The sequence below is a fragment of the Phoxinus phoxinus genome (genome assembly GCF_949152265.1).
Source record: "Phoxinus phoxinus genome assembly, chromosome: 5".
NCBI classification, from domain to species: domain Eukaryota; kingdom Metazoa; phylum Chordata; class Actinopteri; order Cypriniformes; family Leuciscidae; genus Phoxinus; species Phoxinus phoxinus.
In genome coordinates this window covers 15,542,188-15,558,521 of record NC_136880.1, presented here as the reverse complement: position 1 = coordinate 15,558,521, position 16,334 = coordinate 15,542,188, and the positions used below count along the sequence as shown (strand labels likewise).

General features: G+C 42.8%; 1 protein-coding gene across 15 annotated transcripts in view; it reads right to left on the bottom strand.

The window, feature by feature from the left end:
- tnk2b (tyrosine kinase, non-receptor, 2b) overlaps positions 1-16,334 on the bottom strand; it is a gene marked incomplete at its 3' end in the record, with an annotated part of 84,767 nt that overhangs the window by 9,257 nt on the left and 59,176 nt on the right. For all 15 annotated transcript variants that reach the window (XM_079614156.1, XM_079614154.1, XM_079614166.1 and 12 more), the window contains 6 exons: positions 10,444-10,596; positions 9,862-10,139; positions 9,427-9,553; positions 7,072-7,313; positions 1,682-1,876; positions 119-210 (listed from right to left, as the gene is read on the bottom strand). In XM_079614156.1, coding sequence (XP_079470282.1) covers positions 119-210; positions 1,682-1,876; positions 7,072-7,313; positions 9,427-9,553; positions 9,862-10,139; positions 10,444-10,596 — 1,087 coding nt within the window. The remainder of the gene's footprint in view (positions 1-118; positions 211-1,681; positions 1,877-7,071; positions 7,314-9,426; positions 9,554-9,861; positions 10,140-10,443; positions 10,597-16,334) is intronic.

The window sequence follows — 16,334 nt, the reverse complement described above, 5'->3', positions numbered from 1 at the left end:
AAAGTACAATAGGCCTGGAAACAATTTTAAAATGTTTTGACATTTCCATGTTTTCTATGAGTGTGGGAACCCAGTTTATAAATATTTAAACTTTTCTAATTGAAAGTTATTTACTTACTCCTAGCACGTCCAGGGAGTTGAGTTGGTCTGGCAGAGTTCAAATCCAGCCCTAGCACATCTGGAGGATCCATGGGATTCCCGAGATAAAGACTGCAAAAGCAACAGAATGACAGAAGCATTTAGCAGCCCATTAGTGTCTATACAAAACCATTTCTTAAATCTAAGTTCACCAGAAAAACAGGCTTTAGAACCCTGCCCAAAGAAGATTTAATGATACTGTATTACCAAAGTTGTAAAAAGACATTTCAGATTTTAACAGCCATCCTTATATTTTACAGGATGTTTTACGGCAGTATTTACAGCTGTGATATCAGTTTATACAGCCAACTGTATGATAGAGACAGTGCTCTGTGTTCTACTGCCACCTTGTGCTGATGAAGCAAAGTGTTTATATGCTGTCATTATGTGCAAAGAAGGGCCGTGGCTCCATCTAAGTGAATGTGGCACTTTACTTATTGGCCATGACAGAAGCATTTGTTATCGAGCGTGTGGCCAGCAAGATTTCATCTTTACAACTTGCGAGTTTTATTATTATTATTTATTAAGTATTATTTCCTTATTCATCTTAAGGAGCCTACTGATCTATATTAATGTAGCATTCATTAAAATGTGATGTGGTTGTGTGAACAGCTACAGTAATTAAAAGAGAAGCATGATTCTAGGGGAGGTTAGCAGAACATGAACATGTTTTGCGAGAACACTGGTTACACAAATAAACGCGGTCACTGTGATAACATTTACAGACTAACATTTACACTAGAGACAGACCAATACATTGGTCAGGACAATTAATCAACCGACGTTAAGCCGATTAATACATGAGCTCTCCAAAATGTGCATACATCCTTGGATAAGAATAGCTTATCATAAACTCTTTAAATATTGACTTTGAAAAAAAGCCTTTAAGAAAAAACACTAGCCTTTAGGAAGGCCACCTCGGCCTCCCCCCTCCCCTCTGTACATATAAAAGCATTATCAAAATGATTCCCGTTCATGGATCCGTGGAAACTTGTAATTTTGCGATGTCACTTTGTAAAGAAAGACTACGTGTCCGTGCACATATGCATATAAATGCGCATACCTATAGACTAAACATAATACGCATGAGCATGCTGTCACTGTTTTCACATATTCTCATTTTTGAAGTTTCTACGGAAATTATAATGAGAGCGGTATCGTTTTCAAAACTTGTTTCAAAGTTATTTAAAAAAAAATCCTATTTCAAAGTTTGCATTCTCAGGCCATCAAACACCGTTGTCGTGTATGGATGACCAGAGCGGTGTCGTGTAAGCGGCCCTTAAGTTAATAACTAATGTAATTTTTACAACGGAAATGAATTACTTAAACTGGACAAGGATTTTCTTCTAGAGGTGCTGTACAGCCAAACAACCTTCGTTGCATTAATTTCCTATTATCACTGTAAAGCTGCTTTGAAACAATCTGTATTGTAAAAGGCGCTATATAAATTAAGGTGACTTGACCAATTAAAACTCATATTTCAAAGAACACCACATTGTGAAAATAAAGAGAACACGTGTGAGGTTACATTTGAGGGACTCACTCATCGATTCTGTCAGGAAAGCCCCAGCAGCGGTGAGGATTAGAGTCTCCGTGGCCTGTGTGAATGAAGCTGTTCTTCAGTGGACGGCTTATGTCATGGGCAGAGAGACCTGCAACTGACGTGACAGTGTTCCTGGGAAATTGACCAACCTTCAGGGTACGCTTGTTCTGACCTCTCCACCAGTAGTTCTCTGCCCTGCGGGGCACACAGAGACCATTTTTAAGACAAGAACTGGAACAGCTCTCATATTTGGCTGCTTCATTAAAGGGGTGGTTTACTGCTTTTTTTCTTTGCATGATTGTATTTATGGGATGCAATATAACATGTTTTTTTTTTTTTTTTTTTTTTTTAAGCCTTATTTTTCATAAATTTGACCTTTATTGTAAGCCGCTTTCTCCTCTGTCATTTGAACGACCGGTTGACTTCCTGATTCTATGAAACCACTCCCCCAGAAACAGGCATGGGCTCAGATTGGTTAGTTGGGCCGGTGTGTTGTAATTGGCTAAACTGCGCAGTGCACGTTGTCCGGAAACTTCACGCGCGAAACGGGCGAAAGTTGCATGTGCTCTGGTCAAATGTAAATAATGGTTTCAATACTGCCGTACAGTTTGAGCTAGAATCAGACCCAGAAAGCGGCAATGAAGAGAGTCAAGCAGAACCTCCCCAAACACGGCTCTTACAAAACGTTTCTGAATGGTACATTTTTTTTATTATTATTATTCTATTCTACTATTATTATATAATAATTTCGATATGCTGTTACTTGAAAATGCCACTGCTGACACTTGTTAGCTTTTGAGATACGGTTTTCTCCTGATTAAACATTTAATATAACTGAATAAATGACTGAGTAATACCGCAGCTGAAGTTTGCTGTTGCGATTACATATATATATATTTTTACTTTACACGTTTGTCTTATACACAAAATAGCATCGAACTAACTGGCTACTATAAACAAACAGCTTTGGCATTCGTTTACGTTCTTGATCAAATCGAAAAATTACTTCATAAAGTATACATGGAAAATACATTTACAAAATTAGTACATAATTACAAATTGCAGGTTCAAAATGTTTGTACGCGTTTGTCATAGACACACGAAATCGCATAATTAAGTGGCTATAACGCGAGCGCTGGCATTTGTTTACGTCCCTGATAAAACTAAAACATTACGTCTGAAATTATACATGCAAACATTTAAAATTATTAAGTCTTACTTAAGGGTTGTGGCCCAACAACGGCTGCCTCTGCGTTTAAAGTTGGAACTGCTTCATGTTTTAGTCACAGTTTCTCGTTTAATCCGGCATTGAATTCGTGGAGATTCTGGAAGCTGTCTTCCGTAAAATGCGCAGCACAGAGAGCTACGATTGTAATTTTCAGGAACATAATAAAACAGAAATTGTAGCCATTGTTGACGAACTACAGCGTCCATAGGAAGCCCGAACACCGAAGACATGACAGCTGGGTGAAAATAACACACTTTCGACGGCATGACAGCTCTCCACTATAATTCTTCCTCTTCCACAACGCCGCAGAAATATGGCCACGCCCCATTTTTTCCATATTCCGGAGGGAGGGTTGATGTAAATGTATGGGTTAGCTACGTATAAAACCCGGGAAGTATCTCGTTGTAGTCCCATTCGAGTCGTTTTTGTAGGCATTAAACTTCCTGATTTTTAAAAGACAATATATCTCCTTACGTTGAACTTTCAGCACAGCAACTTTGCAGATACTGTTCATGCACCAACAGCAACATTGCACACTATTTAAAATGAAAAAAGTGAAATCGCAATCAACCACCCCTTTAAAGAGGTGCCGATAGGGTTGGGAACTGAGAACCAGTACAAATTCATTTCAATTTTTAAATACTAAATCCAACTATTGATGCAACCAGTACAGTCTGATTCCTGAAAGAGTAAATCATATGAGCAGATTCTTGTTAGCAAATCAAACACTTATGAATCAGTCTGAGAAGTTATTTAACCAGAACCTTTAAATGCATTTCAATTCCCCTCCTTTGGTGTAGACCAGTGGTTCTCAGCAAATTTCCATTAGGGCCTCTTATTTTTTAAATTACTTAAAATAAGACACATCAATCATTAAAATATAAAGCTAAAACAATGTCTCAGGTTATGCATGTAACCACGGTTCCCTGAGAATAGGGAACGAGACACTGCATCTCCTAGGGGTCGTTATGGGGAATGCCTCTGGCATGACCGTGTTCTGAAGCATGAGTCTAGACACGACAATGAAGTTGACATTGGCAGACGGCAGCCTATGACATCACCACTGGTGCACTGGTGTCTATTTCTTGTCTGAAAGGAGACGTCTGCAGGAATACCGAAAGCATGGCAAAGGGATGCAGTGTCTCGTTCCCTATTCTCAGGGAACTATGGTTCACAGAGAGCCTAACGACTTGGCAAACAAGCTGGCCGAGCTCTAGGAGTGGAGGTCTCAGCATAATGACTCTAAAGCGAGAGGAGACCTAACAACGTCCCACACTCAGGATGTCTTCTAAGGAGGCTTACAGAGAACCTACAATTCACAAATTGTTATAATAATAATAATTTGTTACATTTATATAGCGCTTTCTCTGGGTAGTCAAAGCCCTTTACATGGAATGGGGAATCTCCTCAACCACCACCAATGTGCAGCATCTGGTTCTGGATGATGCGACGGCAGCCATATACCTCGGTTTAACGTCTCAGCCGAAGGGCGGTGCTTTTTGACAGTATAGTGTCCCCATCACTATACTGGGACATTAGGACCCACATAGACCACAGGGTGAGCACCCCCTGCTGGCATCACTAACAACTCTTCCTGCAGCAACCTGGTTTTCTCAGGAGGTCTCCCATCCAGGTACTAACCAGGCTCAGTCCTGCTTAGCTTCAGTGGGCAACCAGTCTTGGGCTACAGGGTGATATGGTTGCTGGCAATCCTTATATGGTTGGTTATCCTAGCAGAGCTCTAGGGAACGGAGTCCTCGATAAGATAACTCTAGCGAAAGGAGACCTAACAACGCTCTATAGAACAGGCAGTAACCAAAGAGACTCGGAGGGAGCCTAACAACTCAGCATTGCTACCTGGTCGAGCTCTGAGGACGGAGGTCTCAGCATAATGACCCTCCGAAGTGAGAGGACAGCTACCAAGAAGGCTCACAGAGAGCCTAGCTACTTGATATTGCTATCCAGGCAGAGCTCAGAGGAGCGGAGGCCTCTACAAAGCGACTCTCTATAGCGAGAGGAGGCCTAATAACGCTCCATAGTACAGGCAGTAACCAAGGAGGTCCAGAGGGAGCCTACCAACTCAGCGCTGCTGCCTGGTCGAGCCCCGAAGATGGAGTCCTCAGCATAACGACTCTCCGAAGTGAGAAGAGGCCTACTACATCCTGCACCCATGACAGCTCACAGGGCGGCTCGCAGAAAGCCCAACTACCTGATATCGAGAGGAGGCCTTGTATGTTCCACACTCAGGACAGCTTCCAAGGATGCTCGCCTAGAGCCTAACAACTCAGAACTGAGTTCTCTCCAGGAGGAGCTCTGGAGAGTGGAGGTCTCAGCAGAAAGACCCAACAACGCACCGGTTTAGGTGCATTAGCCATGGAGCCTAGCAAGAGGAGCCCCTGGCTGAGCTCATGGGACGGAGGCCTGAGTACCAAGTCCTACGCCTGTCAAGGTGGCTACATAATAGGGCCTTGAAGGATGACTCTCTATAGTGAGAGCCTAGCTACAAAAGGCAGTAGTGAAACAGGCTCAGGAGAGCCTAACAATTTGACACTACTGCCTAGTAGGCTCTAAAGGCAGAGGTCTCAGCATGACAACTCTCCAAAGCGAGAGGAGGCCTACTATGCCCAATGCTAAGAATAGCCATAGAGGCACAGCCTACCAATGAGGCCTCGCAAAGCCTAACAACTCAGAACTGCTATTCAGGCGGAGCTCTAGGGAGCTGAGGCCTGAGAAGAGTGATTGTCTATAACGAGAGGAGGCCTAAAATGCTCCACTACTGTAAAGTCAGTAGTAAAGGAGGCTCACGGAAAGCCTAACAACCTAGCATACTGCCTAGCTGAGCTCTGAGGACAGAGACCTCAGCATGACGACTCAAACGAGAGGTGGCCTAACGATGTCCTACGCTTCTCAAAGCCTAACAAATCAGACTCGCTGTCTGGGGCACTTCTATGGAGTGGAGGCACCAGAGGAATGTCCTTCAATAACAAGAAGGGGCCAAAAAACACTCCAGTACTGTAAAAGCAGTAGCCAAGGAGGCTCACGGAGAGCCTAGCAACCTAGCATGCTGCCTAGCTGAGCTCTGAGGACGGAGAACTCAGCACCACTTTCTAAAGCGAGAGGCGGCCTAACACATAAGGCCTAACAACATCCTACGCTCAAGACAGCTTACAGAAAGCCTAGCAACTCAATACTGCTATCCAGACTGAGCTCTGTTATCCACAGGAACGGGGCAGTTATGTCCAGATAGAAATGTTTTCCATAAAGTCTGTCTCATGCTGCCAAACCAGATCTAACCTGTCATTTGTGCAGGAATAACTTTCAATAGCTCCTAAATATCACTATTATTTTAGCCAACAAGAGGAGCCGAAAAAGGAAACTTCCTGTTCAACTCATCCCTGCTCTGCCAAAAACCCTCCAAAATTAATCGCGCTTAATCCCGCCTACCGTAATGGCGGCCGTTGAACTCGCACTGCAGAGTGCAGGCGCTCAACTATCATCCCTCAGTAGAGTCAAGCCTAGGTAGAACCTATACTGCGACCACATCGCGAAAAGCACGCATTTAACCCCCTCGAGAAGTCAAATGCACTAATTAAAATGTCAGATTATATTCTGACAAGTATCATATGAGAACAGACACTGATGCACCGCAATGAAATCCCTCGAGAGCTGAACACACTCGTGCAAACACTAACTACTATCCCTCAGGAGAGAGCAGAAAGGAAAAAAGCTCCTTGCCTGTCTCGTGAAGGCATATGTACACCAAACGCATCCAGCTTCCTTGAATAGTTGACAGCATTCCACCCAAAAACATGAGAAATACACACAATGCGTGCATTTAGTTCCCTCAAGAGCTAAACGCAAGCTCCTCACTCATGTACAAACAAACTGTCTCCTTGAGACAAGAAAGAGGATGGTGTTTTGCACAGGTGCCCTTTTATACTCTCGGTCGCACCAGTGGTGAAGCCGTAGGCTTCCGCCTTCCAATGTCAAATTTGTTGTGTTTAAACTCATGCTTCATACACCTGTCATGTCAAGTCATTCCCCATAGCGACCACTAGGGGAGGCAGCGCGAGTTCACTTTTGAACTAAAAATCTAGATATTTGTTATTTTAATTTACCACCTCAAAACCGTTTTAATAAATATTATGGTACAAGAGCTCACCTGCCCTCTATGATGGTAATGACATCATTCATCTGGATTTGAAGCTTGTCAGGTTCATCAAAGTCCTGCAGGGCCCTCATGTCCGTAGGCATGGTTTCCACTAGAAATTCCCTTAGAGCCACAAAGGTTGGCCTGTCAACTGGTTTTTGAGCCCAACACTGCATCATGACATTATAGATGTCCTGAGGACAGTCCTCTGGTTTAGGCAGCCTTTCACCCTCCTTATCTATTTTGTGGAGGATCTGTCAAAAACACACATTTAAAACATGTTTGTGATTGACCCAGTAAATAATGCAATAATGGCAGAATTACTATTAAGCAGCAAATCCAATATTAGGCTCTAAATATCAGATTTTTGGGGTTATGGCTATGCGATTAATCGAAATTGAGTTTCTGAAAATTCAAAAATGATTATGAAAATATGATAACCAAGATAAAACAATTCTTGTGCATAAAACATACAATTATTACGTGACTAAGGCTGTCATGATTTCTCGATTAAAATCGAGTAATGGATTTTAAAAAATCCTTGATTTCAATTTACCCGTGTCGAGTAACTGGCAAAATACCGGAAGTGGCCATTCCACGGACGAGAATCCATGAACCGCATAAATAGACAGTTTTCTAAGGCTGCATAATGTATTAAAACTAGGGCTGCCCCTTATAGTCTCAGGGGGAAAAGACTCCACAGGAAGCGGCATGCAGTCCGTCATGCAGTCCGTGAAGACTTTAAAGGCAGGTCCTTGTGGGCAGGAAATCCAAAATTTTACATGGGTGCTCGCTCAAACGTTAACCTAGATAAATGTGCGCTACTATTAGGCGATCTAAGTGTATGTGTGGAAGGCAGCTAAAGTATAGTGCGTTTTACTGCATGACAAGGGAGGCGCCGGTGCGATCACTTGCATTTTTCAACTTAAAATATACCGTCAGTTTGGTCATACAGATAAGAGTAATAATTTAATCGAAAAGGGTCTACTTTTATTTGTGTACACATTTAATATGTCATGCGTATATTGCCTTTATTACATACGTGTAGGTTACTTGCGTGCATCGCAGAGCGGCTCCATTCACGGTAAATGCTGCTCCACACAAACTGTTATCATTTACATGTGTGGAGCGCGTCTCAAACTCCATCTCTGCATATGCGGTGAGTTTGGGTTGCTTATAACATTAATCTGGGAACACAAGGTGCGCCCTTTCATCAGATTTGCATTTTGTACGACTGTACGAATTCTGAAGCCATTCGATAGCTTAATGTGAGGTACAAATGAATATTTAAGTCGTTAAATTAAAGTTAATGCAAACTCATCTCTCTCCTCAGTCATTTTCCATTCAGCATTCAAACAGCAAGTCGCATTTGGTTACGACAGTAACACGATGAAACTCACTCCAAGATCAATGATCCCATTATTATACTTTATTTGTAGATAAAGGTCAATGGTTTTGCATAAAAGGACTTTATCTTGATAGAGTTGATTGCGGTTTCTAAACCATGTCATCTGCGTGTCTGTTAGATCCCAACACTGGAGTAGTGAGCACTATGAATTGTTCTTCACACGCACAGTAACTGAAATTTAAAACTGTTAAAAAGAAAAGGCTCAAACTGTTGCATAGATATAATACACTTTGTGGTTTGAACTTTTCTATGCGCTGCAAGCTGTTACTCCATGTTGCTTCAAGCTCATCATTCTGTGCACGGAATGCACATAAGCACTTTGTGCTGCTCTATATTGGAGCCTTTCATATTATAATACTTTTGTCCAATGAAAGATTATTCTGTCCTATCTATCGTATGTTGTTGCCTCATTAAAAAGCGGCGCTGTAACTTTAAATTAAATATATTTTCCTTTTATGGTATATACTGTATAAATATATTTACTTGTTCAGATTTTATAAAATTATTATGTACTCATGATTTTTCTAACTTTAGCTGCTGAATTATTCTTTAACCTTATTTTTAATAGTACTTTTGCCATATATTATGAATTTTGCCTTCTCTTACTGTAGCAGTTTAAATCTTTGCAAATAAATGATCCGAAATTAGTTTTGACAGAAATGGTTGGTTGTTTTCATTTTTCAATTCCTCAGAAAGTGGCCTGTGTGTGAGTGCGCATGATTCTTGGGTGGGGAGGTTTAACCACCAGGGGGAAATAGGCCTGCCACCACAGCTGGAAAAAAAATCTAGAGGAAACACTGATCGTGATTGCAATATTGTCCAAAATAATATTGGCAATATTTTGCCATAATCGAGCAGCCCTATTTGGGTCATTGGAACATATCTGTACGAAAGCTGGTCATTCATTAGGTAGATGTTTATGACTAACTGAAAGTACAGATTGTATGTGGTGGGGTTACCTGACTACCATTTAGTCCGAGCCAGGGCTCCTGACCGTAGGTAAACATTTCCCATAGTGTCACACCAAACATCCATGTGTCTGTGGCATGAGAAAATGTGCGTGTCTTCAGGCTCTCTGGGGCACACCTATGTGAAAAGAAAACACCATGCAATAGGCATTACGTCAGTAGAATAAAATTCCCCCGTAAATGAACAATCCACCAAGGGGAAAAATGAGGATCATGCACAGTTCATTTAATCAAAACAAGGGCCACAAACAATGACCTCATTCAAATTCAATATGAATCCTGAGCTCTGGCCTGTCACTGCATATAAACAAAATCAACCAAATAATTTTAAGCTCTCCATATCCCTTCTCTATAGACTCAAACCACATGCAAACACAAACTCTTCCTTTGTGAATATATCCAGCCCTCCAAACCTCCCTCCCTCACCAGGCAAAAGGGACTTTGCGATGCTCTTGCATGACGTAATGGTCATCGTTCTTAGGCAGTGCCCTCATCAGTCCGAAGTCTCCGATTTTGATCTGCTCACTGGAAGCCAGCAGTATGTTTCTGGCAGCAAGGTCTCTGTGGATGAAGCGTTTGGACTCTAGGTAACCCATGCCATTAGAAATCTGGATGGTGTACTGACACAAAGTGGAAATGAGGAAATGGCCCAGGGTCTTTCTCAAACGATCCAGCATGGAGCCGAGAGGCGCAAGCTCAGTCACCTTAGAGAAAGAAAGTGGGGTCATTCAGGGAAGAGAGGCAGGGGGAGAAAAGGGGACAATATTAAGTTTCATTTCATAACGACTCAAAAAGTGATATGACAAGAAGCATATCGCCACCAGAGACAATGAACACTGCCAATCAGGAATAACTCCAGAAGTCAGTGTCAGCAAATAATGAGTCTGAGAGAGCATGCAAATGTCAGGCCTTATTTTAGCCCACCCCTCCCTTCTCAAGGCCTTGATACTTTAGCACCCTGTCTTTGCCACTAATATGTTTTAGATGAGAACACGCACACTCACTCACCATCTTCATGGGGTGTGTGAGGACGACTCCGTAGAGACGGATGAGGTTCTGGTGGTCAAGAGAGTGCATGGCATTGACCTCACAGATGAAGTCGTCCAGAGCATCTGGCTGGTTGAGCACGTCTGTCTTCAGACACTTCACTGCCACATTGAGCTGAGGGGGACATGTTGAAAGAACAACTTTGAGAGCCAACACATCTGTCTTTGCTGGGTAGAGCTTTAAAGCAGCTGGACTGTTGCTAGCCTGTACAGATAATCCCACAAAAATGCTAATGACTGCGTCTACACTGTTACTGGTCATCACGGAGCAACATTATTCCCTGTGCACCTGCTTAAACTCTGGTGGAAAGAAATCATGTAACATCTGGCATTATTCAGACTGTTTAGGCCCATCTGCATTGCTTCATGAATTCATGATAAATAGATATTTACATTTTTAGAAGGAATTGTAGGTGGTGCACAACGTCTTTGTACACCTGGAGTTTAAAGTACTGTAGGTGTCAGTCCAATCACTGAAAATTAATATCTCTCTCATTTCAGTTTGTGCAATTTCTCTATAGGGTACAGGTTTTATTTAACCAAATCCAACTGTCAAACAAAAAAAGCCAACTGAACTTACCTAAACTGTCTATAGACCAGTGGTCCTTATGACCCAAAGGCCTTGTCAAATGCAATATTATATATTAAGGATGTGAGGAAATTTTCCCATTGATTAATTGACGTGAAAACACCGGTTATACCGGTATCACCAGGGGTGGGAGGGATGGGTGGAAATTGGATTTTTTTCCCTCTTTTCCACCTCGCTTTTAAATAGCTTATGAATGCTGGTGCGGATGAGCACATTTTACTTTCTATTAGCGGCAATTTGGGGACAGCAATTGACCGTTCGCAAAAGCCACGCCCCTTAGTTATTGTTACTACGCCCGTCAAACAATTGTGAACCAGACACATGGCTGGGTTGAGCTCCATACATTAAGAGATTGTTTTTGGAGTAATGAAGCAGACATATCCTCCAGGGCACGACAGAAAGTATAGACAGAATAGCGCACGGGAGCACATGCACAAAACAGTTTTGTAAAATTATATATCAATCATTTTTATTTGATCATATATCATTTTACAAAACTGTTTTGCGCATGTGCTCCCGCGCGCGCTATTTCAGTCACAACACTGCAATCAGAGGACGCGCTGAAACCATCAACTCTCGATGCGGTTCTCTTCATTCATAACTCAGCCTACTGAGAAGGATATATTTGTGTAAATAGTTGTGCAACTGCGCAAACTTTGTTTTGAAGTTTAATGTTTGAGTTCCAGAGGAATTTGTGACTGTGTACCTGTTCAACTACATCAAAGTTTCGTAATTAGTAAGTTCGTGCTTTTTCTCTTTTTTTTCCTCTTGTTTGCTGACTGATGAGGGGGCCGCAGTGCCGTAGTGAAACGGTGTTTGTTCATGTAGCCTATTTTTTAATAATAGTTGCAAGCAATCATAAAATACAGCAAGTTTTAAGCCCGTGCAGACCTCACTGCCATAGGCGCATCGTTTCACTATCTTGCTGAAATCGGAATGTTTGACGGAGGTCCTTCTCCTTAGTTACAGTTGCTGAGCTAGGATTGGACGAGAACCGCTAGAGGGCGGGGTTTTGCGAACGGTCAATTGCTTGAAAGGTGAGTTCATTATTAATGAAAAACAACAAAATAGTACAATGACAAACTAAAAAATAGAATTGTTATCATCAAAAAGATTAAGACGGCTTTAACAAAACGAATAAGCATGGTAGCCTCATTCTTGTCGTGCGCTTGAAGGTGTGTGTGTGTGCGTGTGTGTGTGTTATAAGTGTTACCTCCAGATGCTTTGCCTTCATCAGGCAGTTTACAGATTGCCTCAATGTTTGCAGGTTCGCTATTAGCATTGGGTTTAAATCCAAAATATTGCCAAAAGTGACTTTTACATTTCGCTTTGAAACCAAATGGGCACCGACTAAAACGGACTATCGCAGCAAGCCAAGATATTTTTGGTATGCTTTTGATAGTTTCTTCTGTAAAATGACTGTTCAGCTGTTAATTTTCAAACCTGTTTATTAACATAACTGGGAATATTGATAAATGAATCATGATTAATTTTGTGATTCCAGAAGTTTCAAGAACTGTATTCGCACATGGTTTGTTTGCGCATCAATATAATGGACTCACACATTCTTGCTGTACGACTCCTGTACGTCAGCGCAATCGTCTTTACTTTGATTGTGTTGCATGTCGAAATTAATGGATTCCAAGACGTGCATAATGTGATGGGTTCGTTTAATTTTGTTCACTGCTTACATTACAACGGCGTTATCTTTGCAGTACAACCAAAAACTCTGCGTGCGTTCACAACACTACCAAACAACATTGTTCTTCTGTTTCTATTCCACACCCGCACCTATCTTCCGTGGGCGCCCTCTTCTGTAGAATCGCTTCTTTAAGCAGGATTTATGCATTTGCACCAACATTGACTTAAACACATTTCCTATATTAACCCCATCATGAACTTAGAATACATAAAAACTAAGTGTGAACCTATAAAAATAAAATAAAGACATAAGGGGGGTTCTCTCTCTCTAAACATTAATATGAACATTACAGGGAATGTTATAATGAGCCCCACACTCTCCCCTCCAAAAATGAATGCTGTCTCAGCATTCCATAGTTCCCAGAGTCACTGTTCTCAACAGTAGAGCAAAGTAGTACATAAGGGAGTCAGTCTCTATACTTGATGCTAATTAGTCTTGAAACTGTCTTTGCATGACATCTATCTCCCATTTCATGTCATCTGCTGAAGTAGACACCACTGGCCACATGATGTCTGAAACATTGCTCCGTCATGGGACGGGCCACGCATCAAGTGCTGAAAGGTCGCAACCATAAACATACTCTATGCTCTATACACAGACCCACATATATGCTGTCTCGACTGTATCATCATATTTTAGCAATCTATGTGCCAATGTCTGTTTACTGGTACTTTGTGTATTAAATAAAACATAATCCCATTAACTTTTTCTTCATTATGAACTTATGAACTGTGTTTTTGCTACCTGACATAGCAACTATGAAATCAAATGACTATGTGTGATAGAGGGCATGCCTAATGTATCGTATGTCAGTGTTGTTGGTGGGTGTCTTTGTCTGAAAGGATACTTTCTTTGTGGAGGGTGAGTTGCTGCTGGGCTGATGTCGTCTGCCTCATCCGATGACGTCTCCCGTCTCCCTTCTGCCATCTCATTTTCATCCTCCAATTCGTCTGCAGACTTCTCTGAGTTTCTGTCCTCTTCATCACACTTTTCCATGGGCAGTACATGCTCGCATTCTGGCTCTTGGTCCAATTCTGCTTCCGTTGCCCTTAATCCGAATGTATCCTCCTCAGCTCTTGGTCGGCTTTTTCTCTCTGCACGTTGCTTTAACGGCAATGTCGTTAAGCCTCTCCAGTCATCCTCGTCCTCAGAATCCTCTTCCGTCTCAGCATCCATTTGATGTGTGTTCTTTTTCCCCTTTGCCCCTGTCACTTTTCCCCTTGATTGTATTTTACTCATGTTCTGTCAACAGGTAGGAAGTCGCAAGGCAGCAGGAAGTTTCGGTGTAGGACCCTCGCTTCCCCTGGGCCACGTTGTGGCTTAACCACATACACTGGGCCATCTTCATACTTCCTTTCCGTCACAACATGCACTCAATCCTCCCAGTATGACCGGAGTTTCCCCGGACCACCTCTTTCTCCACGATTCCTCACCAAAACTCTGTTTCCTGGCTGGAGATCTGCTCCATATATCTTCTTGTCATAACCCTTTTTTGCTCTCCTCTGGTCTTTCTGAACGGTCCTTGATGCCAATTCATATGCCTCTTCCATGCGCTTTCTCCACTTAGCAGCATAATCACTATGCAACACTCCACTCTCCCTTGGCTTCAGGCCAAACATTACATCAATGGGCAGCCTCGGGTGTCTGCCATACAGAAGGTAGTACGGGGCATAACCTGTCACTTCACTTCACGTACAGTTATACACGTGGACGACCTTGTTTAGAGAGCTCTTCCAATCAGCCTTGGCTTGACTCGGCAGAGATCTCAGCATTGACAGCAATGTTCTGTTAAATCTTTCCACCTGTCCGTTTCCAGAAGGGTGGTATGGAGTCGTGCGGGAGTGTTGGATATCACAGATTTCCTCCATGTGTTCAAACAACTTGTTTTCAAACTCCCTTCCTTGATCGTGGTGGAGTTTAGTGGGAAACCCGTATCTGAGAACAAAGTCGCCAAAGATCTTTTCTGCTGCTGTTTTTGCAGACTTATTTTTGCAAACGTACGCTTGGGCAAAGCGTGTAAAGTGGTCCATTAATACCAGGATGTATTCATAGCCACCCTTGCAGCTCTCCAGATGCAGAAAATCCACTGATACCAGTTCGAAAGGGTAAGTTGTCACTATATTGACCAATGGTGCTCTCGTCACTCTATTTGGACGCTTGCGTTTCAGACAGCTACACACCTTGGTGACATAATGTTCCACATTAGCCTGCATGTGAGGCCAATAGAACCTGTCCCGGATGAGGCTGAGTGTGCGCTCAACTCCCTGGTGACCCATCTCCTCATGAAGCTCCTTAAACACCAACTGCCGGTATTTTCTGGGCAGCACTGTCTGGGTGCGTCCTGATGATTGTCGACACAGTACTCCTTCCGCATCCAAATACAGCCTGTTTCTCTGCCTATGCAGAACAGTCAACTCATCACGACAGTCTCGTCCCACTAACCTCGGCCAACGTTCTGCTAGCACGTACTCCCGCACCTTTCCAAGCACTGGATCTTTTTCTTGGGCTCCTCTCAGTTCCTCAGGGGTCACTTTGGTCTCTTGTGTTGCTTCTTGGTCCTGCTCTGCCTCAGAGCAAATTGTAGTTAGAGTGATTGGACACATCCAGGGCTCCTCTTCCTCCGGCTTCAGGAGAAGTGCATCTGTGACAGCAGCTATGATTCTTGGGCTGGCCTCCTGCGAACAGGTCTGCATGTAACTCTCCATGTCCAAAGGCATCCTTGACAGCCCATCAGCATCCCGGTGTACGCAGCCTGGTCTATATTTGATGGTAAAATTATAGTCAGCCAACTCTGCTATCCATCGGTGGGTGGTGGCATTGAGCTTGGCCGTGGACAAAACATATGTTAGCGGGTTGTTGTCCATATAGACCACAAAGGAGTTCGCATGATATAGGTATTCACAGAATCGTTCACAAATGGCCCATTTCATCGCCAAGAATTCCAGTTTCCCCGAGTGCAAGTGGTAATTCTTCTCTGGAGCTGTTAGAGTCCGTGACCCAAAGCCAATGACCACCAGTTTCCCTTTCTGCCTCTGATATAGTACGGCCCCCAATCCGTCCTGTGATGCATACACAATGTAAAATGAAGGGCTGTTCAAAATCAGGGTAGCCTATGATCGGAGGGTGAAGCAAGAACTCAAGTAGTTGGTTGAGGACATTCTGATGTTGTTCTGTCCATGCTATGGACCGACTGGAATGAAGTTGAGCGGGTTTTTTTCCTTTACCCCGACCCTTCTTACCATTTTCATCTTTACTGTTTGCCCCCTTTTCTGAAGGCTTACCTGTTGACAATAGTTCATAGAGGGGTCTAGCAATTTGGGAAAAACTGGGAATGTACGTGCGATAATATGACAGGAACCCCAGTAGTTGTCTCAGGTCTCCGACTGTCTTAGGCTTACGGTCTCTTAGTGCTTGCACATGTGCAATTTCCTTGGGGTCCATAGTGTAGCCACCTTTAGAGACTATTTTCCCCAGGAACTTTACCTCAGCCCTGAACAATTCACACTTCTTAGCCGTAAGCTTCACTCCATGCCCTTGGTAGCGACGTAACACTTCCCTAACA